We start from the raw sequence: 17,959 nt of genomic DNA, 5'->3' as shown, positions 1-17,959 counted from the left end.
GCCTAGTCATGTCTGTGAATGTCAGTGTTTTACAACGCCTCATGGGATGTGTAGTTCTGCAACAGCTGGAGGGCCGTAGTTTGAGGATCCCTGCACTAGGGGTTAGATCCACAAAGAAAGTACGCCGGCGTAATTTCAAAATTCCCACGTCGTATCTTTTTTTTTAATCTTCAAAACAAGATACGACGGCGTCTGGGTTAGATCCGACAGGCGTACGCCTTCGGATCTTAGATGCAATTTTTCGACGTCCGCTAGGTGGCGTTCCCGTCGTAATCCGCGTCGAGTATGCAAATTAGCTATTTCCGACGATCCACTAACGTACGAGCGGCCGTCGCATTCTTTTACGTCGTTTCCGTTCGGCTTTTTCCGGCGTATAGTTAAAGCTGCTATCTGGTGGCGTACTCAATGTTGAGTATGGCCGTCGTTCCCGCGTATAATTTTGAAAATTTTACGTCGTTTGCGTAAGTCTTCCGTGAATGGGGCTGGACGCCATTTACGTTCACGTCGAAAACAATGACGTCCTAGCGACGTCATTTGGAGCAATGCACCCTGGGAGTTTTGACGGACGGGGCATGCATGTTTTAAATGAAACACACCCCCTACTCGCCGCATTTGAATTCCGCGCCCTTACACCGCGAGAGATACCCTATGCCGCCGTAACTTACGGCGCAAATTCTTTCAGGATTCAAAGAATAGCAACGTAAGTTACAGCGGCGTAGCGTATCTCACATATGCTGCGCCCACGCAGATGTATGTGGATCTGCCCCTAGTTGTCTTCTTTTTTTTTTTTCGCTCAACCCAGCAGGCTGAAAAAAAAAACTGAAGAGCTCGGGTGGAGCCGCTATACTAACCGTCTGATGTTAGTACAACCATCTCCCCTGCTGTGCTATTGTGTTCTGACAGAGAAGCGCACCCGCCCGCCAAATCGCACCGTACATCGCTGATTAGCAGACCTTTTTCCTCCATGCCCATTCGGTTGGCTTCTGTCGGACTGGCTGTCGTACACACGGCCCCAATATCGATGTTGCCTGATATTTGGATCGTGTGTACGGCCCTTAAGTGGCAATACTGATAGGAGGAGAGAGCAGACTGACAGAGAGATGAGCTCATTAGTGAGCTGCTTCTCTTATAAATCTCAAGTCACAGACTGGGAAAGAGAGAAGATTTGGCGCTGTTATTATCCCCATAGCTATCATTCTCTGTACATTTTGCACAAAGCACGGGAGCTGGGCGTCATAGCAAGGTATGGGTAAGAAGATGCAGAAACACCTCTCCAGGCCTTCCTTGCTATAGATCGCATTAGAGGCCGAGGCTGCAAGAGTGCGAGTCATCAGGTATGGGTGTTATGAGCAGTAGAACTTGACCATTCTATGTTCAGTACCACTGACTCTTGTGCCAAGAACTTATGAAGGCACACTCATCAGTGAGAATAGTTGACTGTATCTCTGACTATCAAGAAATTTCTTCCATGTGCACCTACTCACAGCAACCTTCCTCTGACAGTGGATGATAGAGGATCCAAAATTTGTTGGGAGATTCTAAAAGCTGATTATTGCTTGATCTAGTTAGCTGCATTTGAACTTTAAGACTGGTCCTAAAAAAAAAAATGTAAAGCTGAACTTAAAGCGGAGGTTCGCCGGTAAAATGCTGTTTTTACCCTTAGATGTATGCTCATTTAGTCTAGGGGAATCGGCTAGTTGTTTTAAAATCCGAGCATTACTTACCGTTGTAGAGGGCGATCTTCTCCGCCACTTCCGGGTATGGGCTGCGGGACTGGGCGTTCCTTCTTGATTGACAGTCTTCCGACAGGCTTCCGACGGTCGCATCCATCGCGTCACGATTTTCCGAAAGTAGCCGAACGTCGGTGCGCAGGCGCAGTATAGAGCCGCACCGACGTTCGGCTTCTTTCGGCTACTCGTGACGCGATGGATGCGACCGTCGGAAGCCTGTCGGAAGACTGTCAATCAAGAAGGAACACCCACTCCCGAAGACCCATACCCGGAAGTGGCGGAGAAGATCGCCCTCTACAACGGTAAGTAATGCTCGGATTTTAAAACAACTAGCCGATTCCCCTAGACTAAATGAGCATATATCTAAGGGTAAAAGAGAAAAAAAAACATCATTGGGTGAACTCCCGCTTTAAAGTGGAGGTTCACCCTATAAAAAATTTCTAACACTGCATCCAGCCCAGTTGTGCATATAAAATGACACTGACCTTTTTTTTTTTTTTTTGTAGATATAGTTTAGCCGTGGAATTCACCGTGGCTTCCGGGTAGGGAATCCCGCGGGAGTGGGCGTTCCTATCGACATGCCAATTGATTGACATGCTAAACGACGGCGCACACAGCGCGTCACGACTTCCGCACCGGCGCCGAATAGAGCCGAGCCGACCCGAGCTTCCTTCGGGAAGTTGTGACGCGCTGTGTGCGCCGTCGTTTAGCATGTCAATCAATTGGCATGTCGATAGGAACGCCCACTCCCGCGGGATTCCCAACCCGGAAGCCGCGGTGAATTCCACGGCTAAACGATATCTACGAAAAAAAAAAAAGGTCAGTGTCATTTTATATGCACAACTGGGCTGGATGCAGTGTTAGAAATGTTTTAAAGGGTGAACCTCCACTTTAAGGTACAAAAACTCTTTGCAGAGAACAGAGCTGTGGGTAGGGCCCAATAGGTCCACCCAAATGGGCTGGCCGCAGGAAACTACAGGGAGGCAGATACAAGACCAGTCATTCTTCACAAGGAGAGAGCGCAGGAGACGGAAATACAATATGGACACCAATATTCAACTAACAATACACATGCTGCTGGTATTTACACTTTATTTGTTTTGCTTGTACTTCACCTTTAAATATATCTTTAGATTAACTTCTTTATAATCTGTACCAGAAATCAAACCGGGTGGGATTTTGCTATCCTGTAGATATACTATGGCAGGGATATGCAATTTGCGGACCTCCAGATGTTGCAAAACTACCAGTCCCATCATGCTTCTACCTCTGGGTGTCATGCTTGTGGCTGCCAGAGTCTTGCTATGCCTCATGGGACTTGTAGTTCTGCAACAGCTGGAGGTCCACCAATTGCATATCCCTGTACTATGGTATGCTATACTGGTTTCCAGTGCACATACACACTGTGGTCCAATTAAGCTCCACTACACTGTACAGTGTTTATTTCAGAAGCTAGGGATGATAAGGGGATGTGTTTATGCCAGATATACGGGGAGGGGGTGGGGGATACAGAGGACCCCTTTTCTGTGCAGATGATCGAATATTGTCCCGATAGAGCAGGCTAGATAAGGAGCATTGACATGGGAAGTGACAGAGTTGTAATATTGAACAGTAGTTTCTGTCCTTTAGCTATATCGTATGGCAGGTGAAGGGTTCATAGCTGTGTGGCTGGAATTGCACTTTAAAAGATATGCAGGGTGCCCTGAAACCATTGTGTACTGAGCAGGGGCGGACTGACCATTGGGACTCTCGGGCACTGCTCGAGGGCCCCATGCCACTAGGGTGCCCTATCAGGGTTGCCAGGCTCGATAAAACCAGGGACAGTATGTAAAAATCGGTGTTCTTTTTACATCTGTCCAAAACCGACATGCTTTTGATGTGAAAATCCTGAGATTTTAGCTACCCTGCCTATGCAATGCCTCCTGGCGTGGTGGCCATCTGTAAGCCCGGGGGCCCCATAATCTTCTATTGCCCGGGGGCCCCATGAGTTGTCAGTCCACCCCTGGTACTGAGTCTATACCTTAGCTGGGTAAGTATTTATAGAAGACCTCTCTTGATCCTCAAGTCTTTAATGAACTTGTTATGATGAAATGGCCAAAGGAACCCTATGTATAGGTTTATGAGTTATTTATTTCTTAGGTTCTACAGTATGTTCAAATGATTTCACTGTGATGCATCAGCCCTCTTGCAACTTTTGCTGTGTACATGATATAATTTGTCTACTTTTAAAGGGATTTTCCATTTTAGGAATACAATTTGCTTAAAGAAAAGATTGATGTTGGTGCTATAAATAGGGAAGGAAACCATAACAATAGTTAATAACGGCTGCAGGGTTGCTTGTACAAGTCAGTCGTGTCGGTCCTGATTTTTAAACTCTTCTGTGGATTTCAGTAAACGTATATTTAAGATTTATGAGGTAAAGGTTTGCTCTGTCCAACAGAGATCCTGAGTCGTTCCTTGTATGAGCGTGAACGAGGGACAGGAGCTGAGGTCGATGTAGTTTGTGATAACTTTAGGCATACATGGTAAGCTGCAGCCACTGAAATAAAAAAAAAATAAAAAAAAATTAATTACTTACAAATTGGTAACATTCTCATTATTTGACGTAAGAGCAAACCTTTTTCTAGTTTTGGGTTGAGTGGATTAGGGATAGAACCTTTGTCAGATTTGTATCACTGTCTGTTGCCCCAATGGACAGATGTACCCTCATTTCATGTCACAGGTCTACTGACACCAGGACTAAAAGTAAAGGAACTAAGAGGATTTAAGAGAAAATCTTTCCTTGGGGACACAGACACCAATGAAATAATTCCAAATGCTTCCTTGATCCATCCAAAACTTAAAGCGGAGGTTCACCCTAAAAACATGTATATACCATTCCATCCAGCATACTGCCGACATGTACAGTATGCTGTTTTTTTTTTTTCGCTGTACATACCGCCGTATAGCTATTTTCCCCTGGCTTCCGGGTAGTGGCTCCCGCGGGAGACTAAGTGATTGACGTGATGACAAAAGCTTCCCCCCGGCGCATAAGGCGCGTCACCAGTTTCCGAAAGAAGCCGAACTGCGAGTCGGCTCTATACGGTGCCTGCGCACCGACGTTCGGCTTCTTTCGGAAACTGGTGACGCGCCTTATGTGCCGGGAGGAAGCTTTTGTCATCACGTCAATCACTTAGTCTCTGAATAGGAACGCCCACTCCCGCTGGAGCCACTACCCAGAAGCCGGGGGGAATAGCTATACGGCGGTATGTACAGCGAAAAAAAAAAAAACATACTGTACATGTCGGCAGTATGCTGGATGGAATGGTATATACATGTTTTTAGGGTGAACCTCCGCTTTAAAGAAGGCTTTCATTTGATTCAACGATAACTGTTTTTAAAGGGTAACTCCACTTTTGCGAGTAAAAAAAAAATAACTACTGTATACAAGGTAGCATATACAAGTCCTATTGTAATTGTATAAAAGGAAAAAAACTGCGCTATTGAAACAAATTAAGAAATCAAATAAATGGATGAACCAGTCCAAAAGTGTCAATTAAATGTGGGATATAACACAAATACAATGGATAGGAGAAAAATTGTGCTAATTATAGTCTATCATATGTTCCGTAGGCTCTGTAAGTGGTATTTGAATATCAACCCAATAAGGAAGAAAAATAGACCATAGCGTGATATTGTCTAATTTGATTGATATACAATATATATGGTTGCTCTTACAGCGTTGAAAACAAAGATTGCATGAATCAAAACTCCCGAAGAATAAATCACAGACAAGTGCACCACCACCTCACAGAGAATCTGCTTAACAAATAGCAAGCCAAAGGATCCAGATGGCTTAAACCCGGGTCTTTCCTTGGCAGGAAAAAGCACGGAACTGGTGTATGGATGACAAAAACCTCTCAGGCGAATAACCATAAACTCTGTTAGCTGGATTCAGGTAGGGCGGCCTAATTTTGACCCGGCGTAGCGTATCGTATTTACGCTACGCCGCCGTAAGTCAGAGAGGCAAGTGCTGTATTCACAAAGCACTTGCCTCCTAAGTTACGGCGGCGTAGCGTAAATGGGCCGGCCTAAGCGCGCCTAAGTCAAATGAGGAACAGGGGGGCGTGTTTTATGTAAATGATTCGTTATCTGACGTGATTGACGTTTTTAACGAACGGCGCATGCACCGTCCGTGGACATATCCCAGTGTGCATTGCTCCAAGGTACGCCGCAAGGACGTATTGGTTTCGATGTGAACGTAAATTACGTCCAGCCCCATTCACGGACGACTTACGCAAACGACGTAAAAATTTCAAAATTCGACGCGGGAATGACGTCCATACTTCACATCGGCTAGGCCAGCTTTTTGTTCGACTAACTTTACGCCGGAAAAAGCCTTACGTAAACAACGTAAAAAAATGCGGCGGGCGCACGTACGTTTCTGAATCGGCGTATCTAGCACATTTACATATTCTACGCCAAAATCAACGGAAGCGCCACCTAGCTGCCAGCGTAAATATGCACCCTAAGATACGACGGTGTAGGAGACTTACGCCGCTCGTATCTTAGCCTAATTTAAGCGTATCTGGTTTCCAGAGTATGCTTAAATTTACAACGGCGTAGATTCAGAGTAGATTCAGAGTTACGACAGTGTATCTACTGATACGCTGGCATAAACGTCTCTGAATCTAGCTATGTATGTCCCGTAGGTAATGTTCAACATCAGCCCTGGGAAAAATTTCCTTAGTGATTGTGTCTACTTCCTGGTGATTTAAAATGGCGGCGATGCGTGCCTAATATATCACGCTATGGTCTATTTTTCTTCCTTTTTGGGTTGATATTCAAATACCACTTACAATGCCTGTATGAATCTATGATAGGTGGTTTGTGAGGTTCATCAACATCCATACAGCAGTTCCGTGTCTTCTTGCAAATTAAAAGGCCTGGGCTGGGTTAAAGCCATCTGCTTACTTGGCTTACTATCTGGTAAGCAGGTTCTCTGTAAGGTGACGTACACTTGTCTGTGATTCAATCACTGGGTGTTTTTATCGATCAATTCAACTATGTGTGAAAGCACTGGATCAATCATATGCTCTGCAAATATATTGGACTATAATTAGCGCAATTTTTCTCCTTCCTATTGTAATTGTATGTTATTAAAAATGACCTTTCCTTTTAAGTCTGCAGCACTGTCATTTTCTGTAAAATGCAATGCAATTTGGCAACCTGGAGCCGTCCAGTACACATGGTTTGCTCGTGTGATTGGCTTACTGATTTTCCCAGAAATTTGCAGGGAATCAACTTAGATTTTGGGTATCCCACGCAAGAAAAATTTCATTTTTGGGGAGATACTGCCAATGGGAAATCACATCTAAAGGGATGTAGAACATGCAACTTTCTTCATTAGAACCCTGCAAATTAAACAACTGATTGATAATTATAAAATTACTCCCATACAGATTCATTCTCTACATGGACACAGACAAATGGCTATTTCTCTAGAATATCAAAAGGTAGGAATCTGCTACAAAGTTTGTTAAAATCTTTTCAATGTACATAGATCACCCAGAGGGGAATGTTTTTTTCTCAACAAAAGTGGAGTTATTCTTTAACGTGGCAGACAGTTATAAGTTTCTTATACTCAAATCATAAAGCATGCATCCATTCAAACTGATATTCAAATACAAAGTACATCATTAACAGAGTAAGTATACCTTTTTTATGTTCTCATTTCTGCAATATAGATGCTTACTGAGCTAAAAAAAATAAAAAAATGGGGCAAAGCCTTTTTCCATTTTAATCATCCATCTCCTTTGCACAATACTGGGTATTCATACCTGTAACGGAATGACCCGGGACAACCAGAGACTTTGCGAGGATGGGGGATACTCCTGTGTCAGCGTCCCTGATAACTCTTGGGTCTGAGTCCACTCTGTGCCTTTGGGCATGGGGTGGCAAGTGAATCGTAATTCATGTATTACATGAGATGGGACATCACTGATAGTTTGTATTGCAGGATTTTGAGACACTGCAAGATGTTGGTTAATTGTGACCCCAACCAGTCAATAGTGACTCATCTCTCTGTGAAGACTGTTAATATGTTAAATAAGGCTAGCTTTTGAAAGGCCTTTAATTGTGTGATAACACTGTCTACAGCCTATTGATGCTCAGAGGTGTGAATAGGTGTCAAGCTGTATGCGGAGACGAAACGTCTGCCTAGGGAACTGAGTGGGTGAAGGTGTTTTGTTGATTAATGAATGTTAAGTAATTAGCCTTAGTGTGTGATTAGGGGGGTGGAGATCTCATTGTTGCTTTAATGCCTTGTACTGTATAAAAAGCTGAGAAGAAACCATTAAAGTATCATTACATTTGGAACAAGCACAGAGCTGTGTCTCGTCTTGATTCTGGGCAAATGAAATGGGATCGGGTCCTGTCGGTTGGAGTGTCGATAAGCTGTCTTGGATGTGATGGAAGGTCGTAAACGGTGGTGACCGTTACAATACCAAATATACACAAAAAAAAATGATCATTCACCTGAACCTAGAACAAAATATACTGCTCCTCATAAGACTAAATATCTTCAGTATTTACCTCTAACACATTGAGTTTGATAATCCCATCTCCATCTTTGTCAAAGGCATTGAATGCTCCTGTAAAACAAATCAAAATAGAACATTATAAAAGATAAGATAAGATGTGGGACAAGGCTTGAAGGCAAATAATTGTGGATTTACCTGGCTGTACTATATAAGTATAATTTCTGGATGTATTGTAGCAATATTACAAGATTGAATAATTATTATTGACTCACTTTCTATGGAATGAGTGCTGGAAATAACCTTTAGGCTGGGTTCACACTAGTACGAATTGGATGAGGGTTTCTCCACATCCAATTAACAACAGACAGGAGATTGTGATTGTCTCTCTATAGAGCCGGTTCACATATATCCGGGGTGGCTGCGGAGCGGCTTGCACAGGGGTTCTGTGTGTTTTTGGCTCTGTTTCAGGGCTGAATTCAGCCAAAAATGTATCCCCGTTTCGTCCCTTAATTGGAGAACATACCGGACCCCCTGCTGCGAGCCGCATGCGGCAGCAGTGTGAACCCAGCCTTAGAGCTACGCTTCACTAAAACTGGAATTCCACTGGAAGTCCACCCAGAAGTAAAAGCTCTGCTCCATCTGACTGCAAAGAGTTAGGCCTCGTACACACGACCGAGTTTCTCGGCAGAATTCAGCCAGAAACTCGGTCGGAGCTGGATTCTGCCGAGAAACCCGGCCGTGTGTACACTTTTCAGCGAGGAAGCCGACGAGGATCTTGTCGGGCCAAATAGAGAACATGTTCTCTATTTCCTCGTTGTTCAATGAGGAAAGTCGGCCCGCCGAGATCCTCGGCGGCTTCAACACTGAACTCGACGAGGAACTCGATGTGTTTGGCACGTCGAGTTCCTCGGACGTGTGCACAGGGCCTGATGGAAAGTTACTGATTCCGACTTAATAAAAGCAGTTTCCAGCATGACAGCATTTCCCATTACCCTGCATAAGGCAGGCATCACCTAGTAAAACAGTAGAGCCCTCATTCTAATGCCTTTCTCATTTTCCCAGAAAAAAAGTCAGACTGGCTTTTTTTCTAGGAAAGTCTGGCCATGTGTAGCCTCCATCTGACTTTTTTTTCGGAAGTCCGACGGACCTTGGATAGAGAACCTGATCTTTTTCTTTCCGTCTGACTCATGGTGGACTTTTGCACAATCAAAAGTCTGACGGTGTGTACAAGGCATAAAAGCTGAACTCCAGGCAGATATATAAAGCAGCTACTGTATGTATTAATTAAGTTATGTCACCAAATGTTTTTACATTCAGCGAGCATAAGGATCCTTATCTGTCTTTGAGCCATCGACCCAGAAAAGTACTGTATGTAGACTTCCACTTTCTTGACATAAATGTTCTCGGTCAGTAACTTAGAAAATATTGAAGCCAGTAAGTTGCCCTGAAAGCTAGGTAACTAGCATTTCCAGAAAGCAGTCAGCAGTGGCAGCCCTCATGTTTCCTGACAAGTTTAACCGGAGAGAGGTCCAGGTCCAGGCTACAGTATGCAGGCCATGTTGTGTGGATCCTAAGACTGGCAAAACACAATTATATTCATCTTCAAAAAAGAACAGTTCCGACGTGTGTATTTAGCAGTTTTTCGGGAGATTTGAGAAACTAAGGGCCAGATTCACATAGTATTACGTTACTCCACGGTGGCGTAACGTATCCCATTTACGTTACACCACCACAGGTTTACAGCGTAAGTGCCTGGTTCTCAAAACTCTTACCTGTAAACTTGCGGCGGTGTAACGTAAATCGTAAATACGTACTGCGCATGCTCCGTCGGGTAAATTACCCGATGTGCATTGTGCTAAATGACGTCGCACGGACGTCATTTGTTTAGACGTTAACGTAAATGGCGTCCAGGGCCATTCACGGACGACTTACGCAAACGACGTGATTTTTTTTAATTTCGACGCGGGAACGACGGCCATACTTAACTGGCTTAGAACACCTAGGGCTCAGCCCTAATTTTACGCGGCGTAACCCGACGGAAACGGCGTAAAGTTAGATCGACGGGCAGCGCGGACGTTCGGGAATCGCCGTAACTAGTCATTTGCATATTCTACGCCGACCGCAGTGGCCTCGCCACCTAGTGGCCGGACTAGAATTGCATCCTTAAGATCCGACAGTGTAATTCAATTACACCTGTCGGATCTTAGGGCTAGCTATGCGTTACTGATTCTTTGAATCAGTCGCATAGTTAGGACGGCCGGATCACAGAGATACGACGGCGTATCAGGAGATACGCCGTCGTATCTCTTTTGTGAATCTGGCCCTAAGAACTTAAAAAAATTGTCTAATTACACAAAAAAATAGAAAGTCAGCGTGCTCGCCCCCTCCCTTGGGACTACATCCCTGCGGAGAGATGCTGTTAACGTTCACAGCGTCTCCCCGCAAGGATGATGTCCCAAGTGAAGGGGAGAGCACGCTGACTAACCCCCAGCCAGAACGGCTCGGATGATGGGGGCAAGCTTACTGAGGAGGAACAGGAAGTGAGAAATTCCGACAAAGAAAAAAAACATTTAGAAGGGAAATCGAAGGAAAAGGTAAGTGAATCAACAATGCACTAGCTTAAAGGAACCTTTTTAGAAAATAAAAAAAATAACCTTTACAATCCCTTTAGGAATGTGCCTTCTAGAACTTCCCTCCCAAAAAAATAATTGGATTAACCGCTTGATAACTAGCTGCTGCAGTTATACTGTGGCAGGTTGGCACGGCTGCGCAAACTGCCGTAGGTGTACGTTGGCCGCTTGAGGAGCTATAGGGGGCGCGTGCCCGTGGCGCATTGCCGGTGCCGATACGTGTGTCTGGTGCCACACGATCGCTCCTCAGAGAGACAGAACGGGGATCTGTTAATGTAAACAGACAGATCCTCATTCTGTCAGGGAAGTAGAGAGAGATCTGCTGTTCCTAGTAATCAGGAACCGCAATCTCTCTCTACCCCCTGTCAGTCCCCTCCCCCCACAGTTAGAAACACCTCCCCAAGAAACACTTAACTCCTTGATTGCCCCCTAGTGTTAACCCCTTCCCTGTCAGTGACATTTATACAGTGAATAGTCGCTATTTATAGCACTTATCGCTGTATAACTGTTAATGGTCCCAACATTTGATCAAATGTGCCCAATCTGTCCACTAAAATGTCTCAGCCCTGCTAAAAATCGCTAATCACCCCCATTTCTAGTAAAAAAAAATATATATATAATAACAATTCCATAAATATATCCCCTATTTTGTAGACGCTATAACTTTTGGGCAAACCAATCGGTATACACTTATTGCGGTTTTCTTTTAACACAAAAATATGTAGAATAATACATATTGGCCTAAAGTGATGAAGAAATTCATTTTTTTTTATTTTTGTTTTGGATATTTATTATAGCAAAAAGTAAAAAATATAGTTTTTTTTCTAAATTGTTGCTCTTTATTTGTTTATAGCGCAAAAATAAAAACTGCAGAGGTGATAAAATACCACCAAAAGAAAGCTCTATTTGTGGTAAAAAAGGACATAAATTTTGTTTGTGTACAACATCGCATGACAGTACAATTGTCAGTTAAAGCAACGCAGTGCCATATCGCAAAAAATGGCCTGGTCATTAAGGGGGCAAATCCTTCTGGGGCTGAAGTTGTTGGCAATTTAAAAAGAAATTATAATTAAACTAGGCAATGCGTTTTGGGGGAATATCCTGTGTTCTCAGGAGGCCTGAGAAAAGGGGGACCCACCCCCAAAATTCAGCACCTAGGTTACCACTTACACATACTAGAGGAACAGTACATGTTTCCTGCCGGTCTGTAGTTGCTGTCATTTACAGGTTCTGCCGTAAAGTCAAAGTAGGTGAAATCATTTAGTAGAAGGCAGTAAAATAAACTTACTAAACATTCCTTCCAGACGCACAAAGCAACAGATGAAGCTATCAAAGTCAATGTTCATATGCTTGTTTGCATAACGCATTGTGATGATGTCATACAACTGGTTATTCAGATGGAACCCTAGGAAAAAAGTTCAACAAAAGAATATTAGTCCAATGTCTATCCAACCCACATAGATACTGAGAAAATTTACAGTTGACCAGAGGTAGACCCAAAAACTATCTAATGCCAAAGGTAGAATAAAATTCTTTATGTTTACAAAGGTGGACCCAAATAATTCCCTTTTCTAGAGGCAGACCTAAATACTTCCCACTCCCAGAGGTAGACCCAAGTACTTTTTATTTTCACAGACTGGCACAAATATTTTCCATTAAGAGAGGTTGAAACATAAGAGTAATTGCAGTCGTTTTATATTTGTCCCAAGCATGTCTGAATCCATTAACATCCCTTATAGTGCAAAGTCCTAGCTGAAAGTTCATTATATCCACATAGGATACATCAAGGATAACATTAGTTGGCTAAATATGACTTAGTGCAGCGCCTCGACAGATAGAAGGAATATCACTAATAAAACAAAAGAACACCCAAAGGCTGACTCTAAGTTCAGTATAATATGTCTTTTATTACTAAAAAAGATAATAGATGCTTGCGTGTAGTAGAGATAAAAGCACCCGTCAGATACTCTGAAGCTGTCATCAGATGGCAATCTTGTGTGGTGCAACAAAAAGGGCTTTAGAAAAAGGCTTTACAGCAAGGTCCGGTTACGAAATCAGTGGGCCTGTGTGCGTGCTCATACGTTGGGCCCTATTGCTTCAAGTGGTGTGCGTAGTGTGCCACAGTGAAGAGTGGGCATGGTTTTAATTGTGCCAGATGTTTTGCTAGGATTGTACAAAACCTAAGGCTCCTTTTGGACATACCAAGTAGAAGAGTAATGCAGTAGTAGCACGCTGCAGTGAACAGTGGGTAAGGTTAAATTGCATTAATAATGGTGGGGAGCTTTAAGGGGCATGGTTAAATCAAACATGGTCAGTCTGTCATTCAGTATAATCCACCCCAGGTCTATCTGTGCTGCAATATAATCCCCCCAGGTCAGTTCGTACCCCAGTAAAATCCTCCCCCCAGGTCAGAGGATTGTGTAGAGGGGCCACCTGGTAACGTCACCTGGAGGCACGGCTCCTCTTGTGAGGTTACAGACCAGCTGCATGCTCGGATAAGGGTCTGGCATGGATTTTTCTTTGGCATGGAGTTCCCCTTAAAATCCATACCAGACCCGAAGGGCCTGATATGCATTGGGGGGAACCCCATGCTGTTTTTTCATCATCTTTAATTGTCGGCATGTTCTTTTTACATTCAGCTGTCAGCGGGAAACCCGCTGACAGCTGTTGAGTCATGCATTGTTAAGGAAGCGGCGGCCAGCTTCCTTGTCTGCTCTTTAGCAGCAAGCTATTTGTCAAAAAACAGCGCAGTGTCCCCCCCCCCCCCCTGACCCCCACGCTGTTTTTTGACAAATACCACATCTGATACAGCCAGCAAAACTCTAGTGGTAAATATTCAATTTTTTTTTACTCTCTTGTCCGTTTGTGAATTGGACTAAAGAGCTTTTTAAACGATATTTACCGGCACATTTTTAACTGTTGCAGTAAATGGAGCAAAATCTTTTTTTTTTATGAATTGGACCTAATTTACCGCATGTGTTAATTTATGCAAATGCCTCACGTGACCATGTTATTGCATTCGGTAAACTTAGTGAACTGACCCCAAAGTTCCTGTTAAAGTTCTACTAAGTCCTTTTTTGACATAGGGCATACTAAAGTGTGCGCTCGTGGGAGGGCTGTGTTTTGTTTGGCACTATCGACCCCCTGGTACTCTTAATGCCTGTCCTCAGTGTTGTTTTGATCTCCTTGTTACATCTCTTCCCCGGTCACCCCCAGCATGTGCTCTCCACTCTAGCCTCCACAGGTCCTCTCTGTTATTTGGCCATCCACACTTCATAATAAAATATTACCTGCTTCATCGACAGCATTTCGCATCTCATAACTGCTGATGGTTCCCGACTGGTCTGCATCATATTTGATGAATATTTTCTGAAAAAATAATATCGTATTTTACTCATCTGTAATATAAACCCATTTTTACAATTTCTACTTTAACAATACTGTATATAATAAAACATAACACATGTCTGTATTTTTCTATAAAAAGCTTATATTGATGGAAAAATTTACACAATCTCTTCTTTTCACTCATCCAATAGGTTTCCTCTACAGAGACTTAGAAGAGTAATGAAATATATTCAACATTACAGAACAAGTTGCGGCTGAAAGTAAATTGTTATATGTACCATGACCTGGATAAATGAAAACCCAAAGTAGACTGCCATTGCTGACCTCCTTGGTTGGTTGCCTGGTTGTCTTTGGCTTCAATATTTTGAGTCAATTACCCAGAAAAAATACAAGGTAAGCAAATTCAGAGTAATGCACACTGGACGTTTTTGGACAATTTTACAGCAGCTGTTTTTGGCAGTAGCCGTTTTTTTCTTCAGTCATTAAACTCTCCATCATGTTATTCTATTTGTCCATGCACACGTAGACACATAGGATAAACTGATAAAGCTGATAAACTGTTATGAGCAGTTTTGGGCAGTGGCATTTTTGAGCAGTAAAAAAACCCCCAAAACTAGTGGGTTATGAGAGACGTTTTTCAGCTGTAAAAATGCTCTAACGCTGATAAACGTAGATAAGCGTCAAAAAGTGTTTTTGGACGTTTTTCAACCATTGAATTTTTTTTTAAAGAGACAGAAAGCTAAAAAACGCGGAAAAACACTAATAAATGCTGAAAACTGCTATTGCAAAAATTTTGAAAAAGGTTTAAAAAGTCACTGGAAAGCTACTGACGTTTTTATAATCTTATTTTAACGTCCAGTGTCCATGAGGCCTAAGTCAGAACTCAGTTTCACACTGACTTTAGTTTAGTGATCCAGAAAGTAATGAATGCAGTACGACAATATCAGAAGTATATGCCATATATGTTCTTATCAGTCCAGTGCTTTGCCATTACTCTAGTCATATCACAGGAATGGCTGGCTGTATAGTATGCCTGCTGATATGATGGAGGTCCTTGGGGCCTTTCACATGGAAAATAATCCAAATTAAGTGCCCACTGGGTAAGGTGGGTGTTGGTAGTACTTTCCTAATGTGGAGGAACCTAAGGAGCACTGTGGTTCCTGATCTGAGCAGTGCTCTGTGGTTTGGCTGAGGGCTAGAAAGGCAGAGAGCCTGCAGTGTTAAACGCTCCCTGGGATTGACAACCCAAGGGAGTGCCCAGTTTCACTATGGGTTTGGACCCCACTGTGAGAACAGGCACTAGGCCACAGCACAGCTTGTTTTTTTAATGCACACTGTCTCATGGCTTCAGCCTTTTGGCTGAAACCAGGGCAATTCTTGTTTTTAGGCAGCCACTGCATTGCACATTGGCACCTATATTTATTTTTGTTCACCTATTTGTCATTGCTCATTTTTATGTTTCTTTTCACCCACTGGATGATAGGGTATGGGTTTTTGGACCTACCCTGAAGCCTAGGGGGGAAGATGTGTGGCCCTTGGGTATCTTCCTCCCTTACCTGGCGGTCTTCGTTCGGTAAAGCACCTAATCTAGCATACTCAGCAGTTAGCTTTGGCTAGTCATGAGGAAATGGGTCTGACAGTCCTTTTGGCTAGGTGGACTAGAATGTCTTGCACCTGTCAGGAGTTCTGCATCCCTAGGGGGTGTGTTCACGTGTACTTTATTAGTTCACGTGTTTCGTTTTTTGTACACTGCACCGCAGGCTCGGAAAAAAGAAAGGAGGGGGGATGAAAGCATATGGGGAAAAAACAGAAAGAGGTCAGTGGTAACAGCCTACATAATCTTTCAGAACAGATTTCCTTTAACTGCTTCCCATCCAGCAACATACCGCTTACTCAATAGGAAGGGTGATATCTCAATCATCGCTGCAGCTGTACCACTACAACTGGGGATTCCAAAGCCGGTAAAAGTAATCCAAGGGACAAATGAGCCACTGGATTACATTTACAGGGGGTGGAAGGGGTCCCATGATCCTCTCATCACCTTTACTGAGCTCTCCTGAGCCATCAGGTAGCCCAGTAAGGATGCAACCAGTGGCCTCTGGCACAGTTAGAGGAACTGAGGTTGTTCCTTCCACTGTGTGATATCAGAAATCGGAAGTGATAAAGATTTCGCCACTTCTGTTTTTGGTTCTTTGTTTACTTGCCCATTACCAGCCAGGGATGCAGCCGATCAGACCGATCTGTGTCTGATCGGCTGCATTGGAGATCGAAGGAGCGGTCTGGGGTCTAAAAGACCCCAGATCTCGCCATAAAGAAGTCCTGTCACAGCCCATGTTATTACAAGAGATATTGTTCAATCCTTGTGATAGAAATAAAGTTAGTCAAAAAATAAAGCAATAAAGTAAAAAAAAAATTTTAAGAGACAACATAAAAATGTTTTTTTTTTTTTTAAATACAATTATTTATACCACGCAAGGTATTTTTGGGGATTTTTAAGTACCTTAGTGGGGCGCTGTTCTACAGGCAGACACAGTATTAAATTGTGACGTGTAAAGTATCAATTTACTTGGCCTAACATAATCTTCTATATTTTACCCAAAAATTGGGCATTATGTTGTGTTTTTATATTTTTAAAAAACGTTGCATTTGAAAAATCGCTGTGCAAATTCCGTGCGGCATAAAAATATGCAACACCCACCATTTTATTCTCTAGGGCCTCTGCTTACAAAATATATACAATATTTAGGGTTCTAAATTGTATTGTAGCAAAAAAAAAAATGTTATATACATGTGGTTAATGAAGAAGTGTAATAAAGATATGCATAGTGCAGTAATCCATATTAGTTTACTGATTGGTTGGTATGGGTTACTGTACTTTTTGCATCGGTTTGATATAGCAATGATAGATCAATGTGATTTTACCTGCCACTCCTTGATCTTTTTCCACAGGTGCTGAAACTCCTGCAGATTCAACCGGCCACATCCATCTGTCTGTATGAAAATTGGTTAAGGATTCACGTTTTCCATTCTTGGTATGTTAATGAGATGTCATATCGTTTTTTGTTGCTACCGAAAATTAAACAGTGGACATCACATCCCTGGAGTGTTGCAGGACACCACTTGTGACCTGCAACCTACAAGTGACTGTTTCAGGGATTGTCAGTACAGAAATTAGAGATATGCTGGAACTCTGGAGCTGTGAATCTGCTGAACATGTGGCCAGTTTGATTTATGTTCGTTGTTCAGATCTTCGAAGATGTTCAATGTTTTACTTTGGAACAGTTATCGGTGTAATGACTTGTCAAGGGTCGTGACTTCCTGCAAGAGCTTCCTTTACTCTTCTCTGTCCATGGCCATAGCTTTCCAATTTTTTTTGCTATTCCTTTTTCATGGTTATTTTTGTTTTCATCCAGCCATCATGATCTGAGTCAGACTATATATTTTTTTCCCATCTAATTCTGTTTGTTGAATCTTTTTTGACATGCACTGTGTACTGCTGATAGTTTAGCATCCTTCTATCTTTCATAAAACTTGATATTACATGTTGATCTCCATAAATTCCCCAATGCACCTTCCTTTCAAATACATGAAGTCTTTCCTTATCTATTTGTGACAGGGTTCATCAACATTCAAGTTCATCTATGACAAACTGTCTCATTCACAACTTTATATAGCAAAACCTTTTCTTTCCGTGAAAGATACTGAGATTTGAAATATTGTCTGCTTCGAT

At 42.8% G+C, this 17,959-nt stretch overlaps 1 protein-coding gene and 1 long non-coding RNA gene across 11 annotated transcripts in view; both read right to left on the bottom strand.

Moving 5' to 3' along the window:
* Positions 1–778: 778 nt before the first annotated feature.
* LOC120921016 lies at positions 779–3,006 on the bottom strand. Its single transcript, XR_005744821.1, has 2 exons — positions 2,621–3,006; positions 779–1,619 (listed from the first exon to the last, which is right to left on the bottom strand). It is a non-coding gene; the product is annotated as an uncharacterized LOC120921016 (long non-coding RNA).
* An 834-nt stretch (positions 3,007–3,840) lies between these two features.
* Positions 3,841–17,959, bottom strand: part of CAPN3 (calpain 3) — a 140,435-nt gene continuing 126,316 nt past the window's right edge. For all 10 annotated transcript variants that reach the window (XM_040333099.1, XM_040333101.1, XM_040333093.1 and 7 more), the window contains 5 exons: positions 17,152–17,220; positions 14,172–14,250; positions 12,170–12,286; positions 8,304–8,362; positions 3,841–4,269 (listed from right to left, as the gene is read on the bottom strand). In XM_040333099.1, the coding sequence (XP_040189033.1) occupies positions 4,243–4,269; positions 8,304–8,362; positions 12,170–12,286; positions 14,172–14,250; positions 17,152–17,220 (351 nt within the window). In that variant the 3' untranslated portion in view covers positions 3,841–4,242. The remainder of the gene's footprint in view (positions 4,270–8,303; positions 8,363–12,169; positions 12,287–14,171; positions 14,251–17,151; positions 17,221–17,959) is intronic.

This window comes from Rana temporaria, chromosome 13 (genome assembly GCF_905171775.1).
Source record: "Rana temporaria chromosome 13, aRanTem1.1, whole genome shotgun sequence".
NCBI lineage: Eukaryota > Metazoa > Chordata > Amphibia > Anura > Ranidae > Rana > Rana temporaria.
Note: the sequence above shows the minus strand (reverse complement) of the source record. Positions and strands in the feature narration are given on the sequence as shown.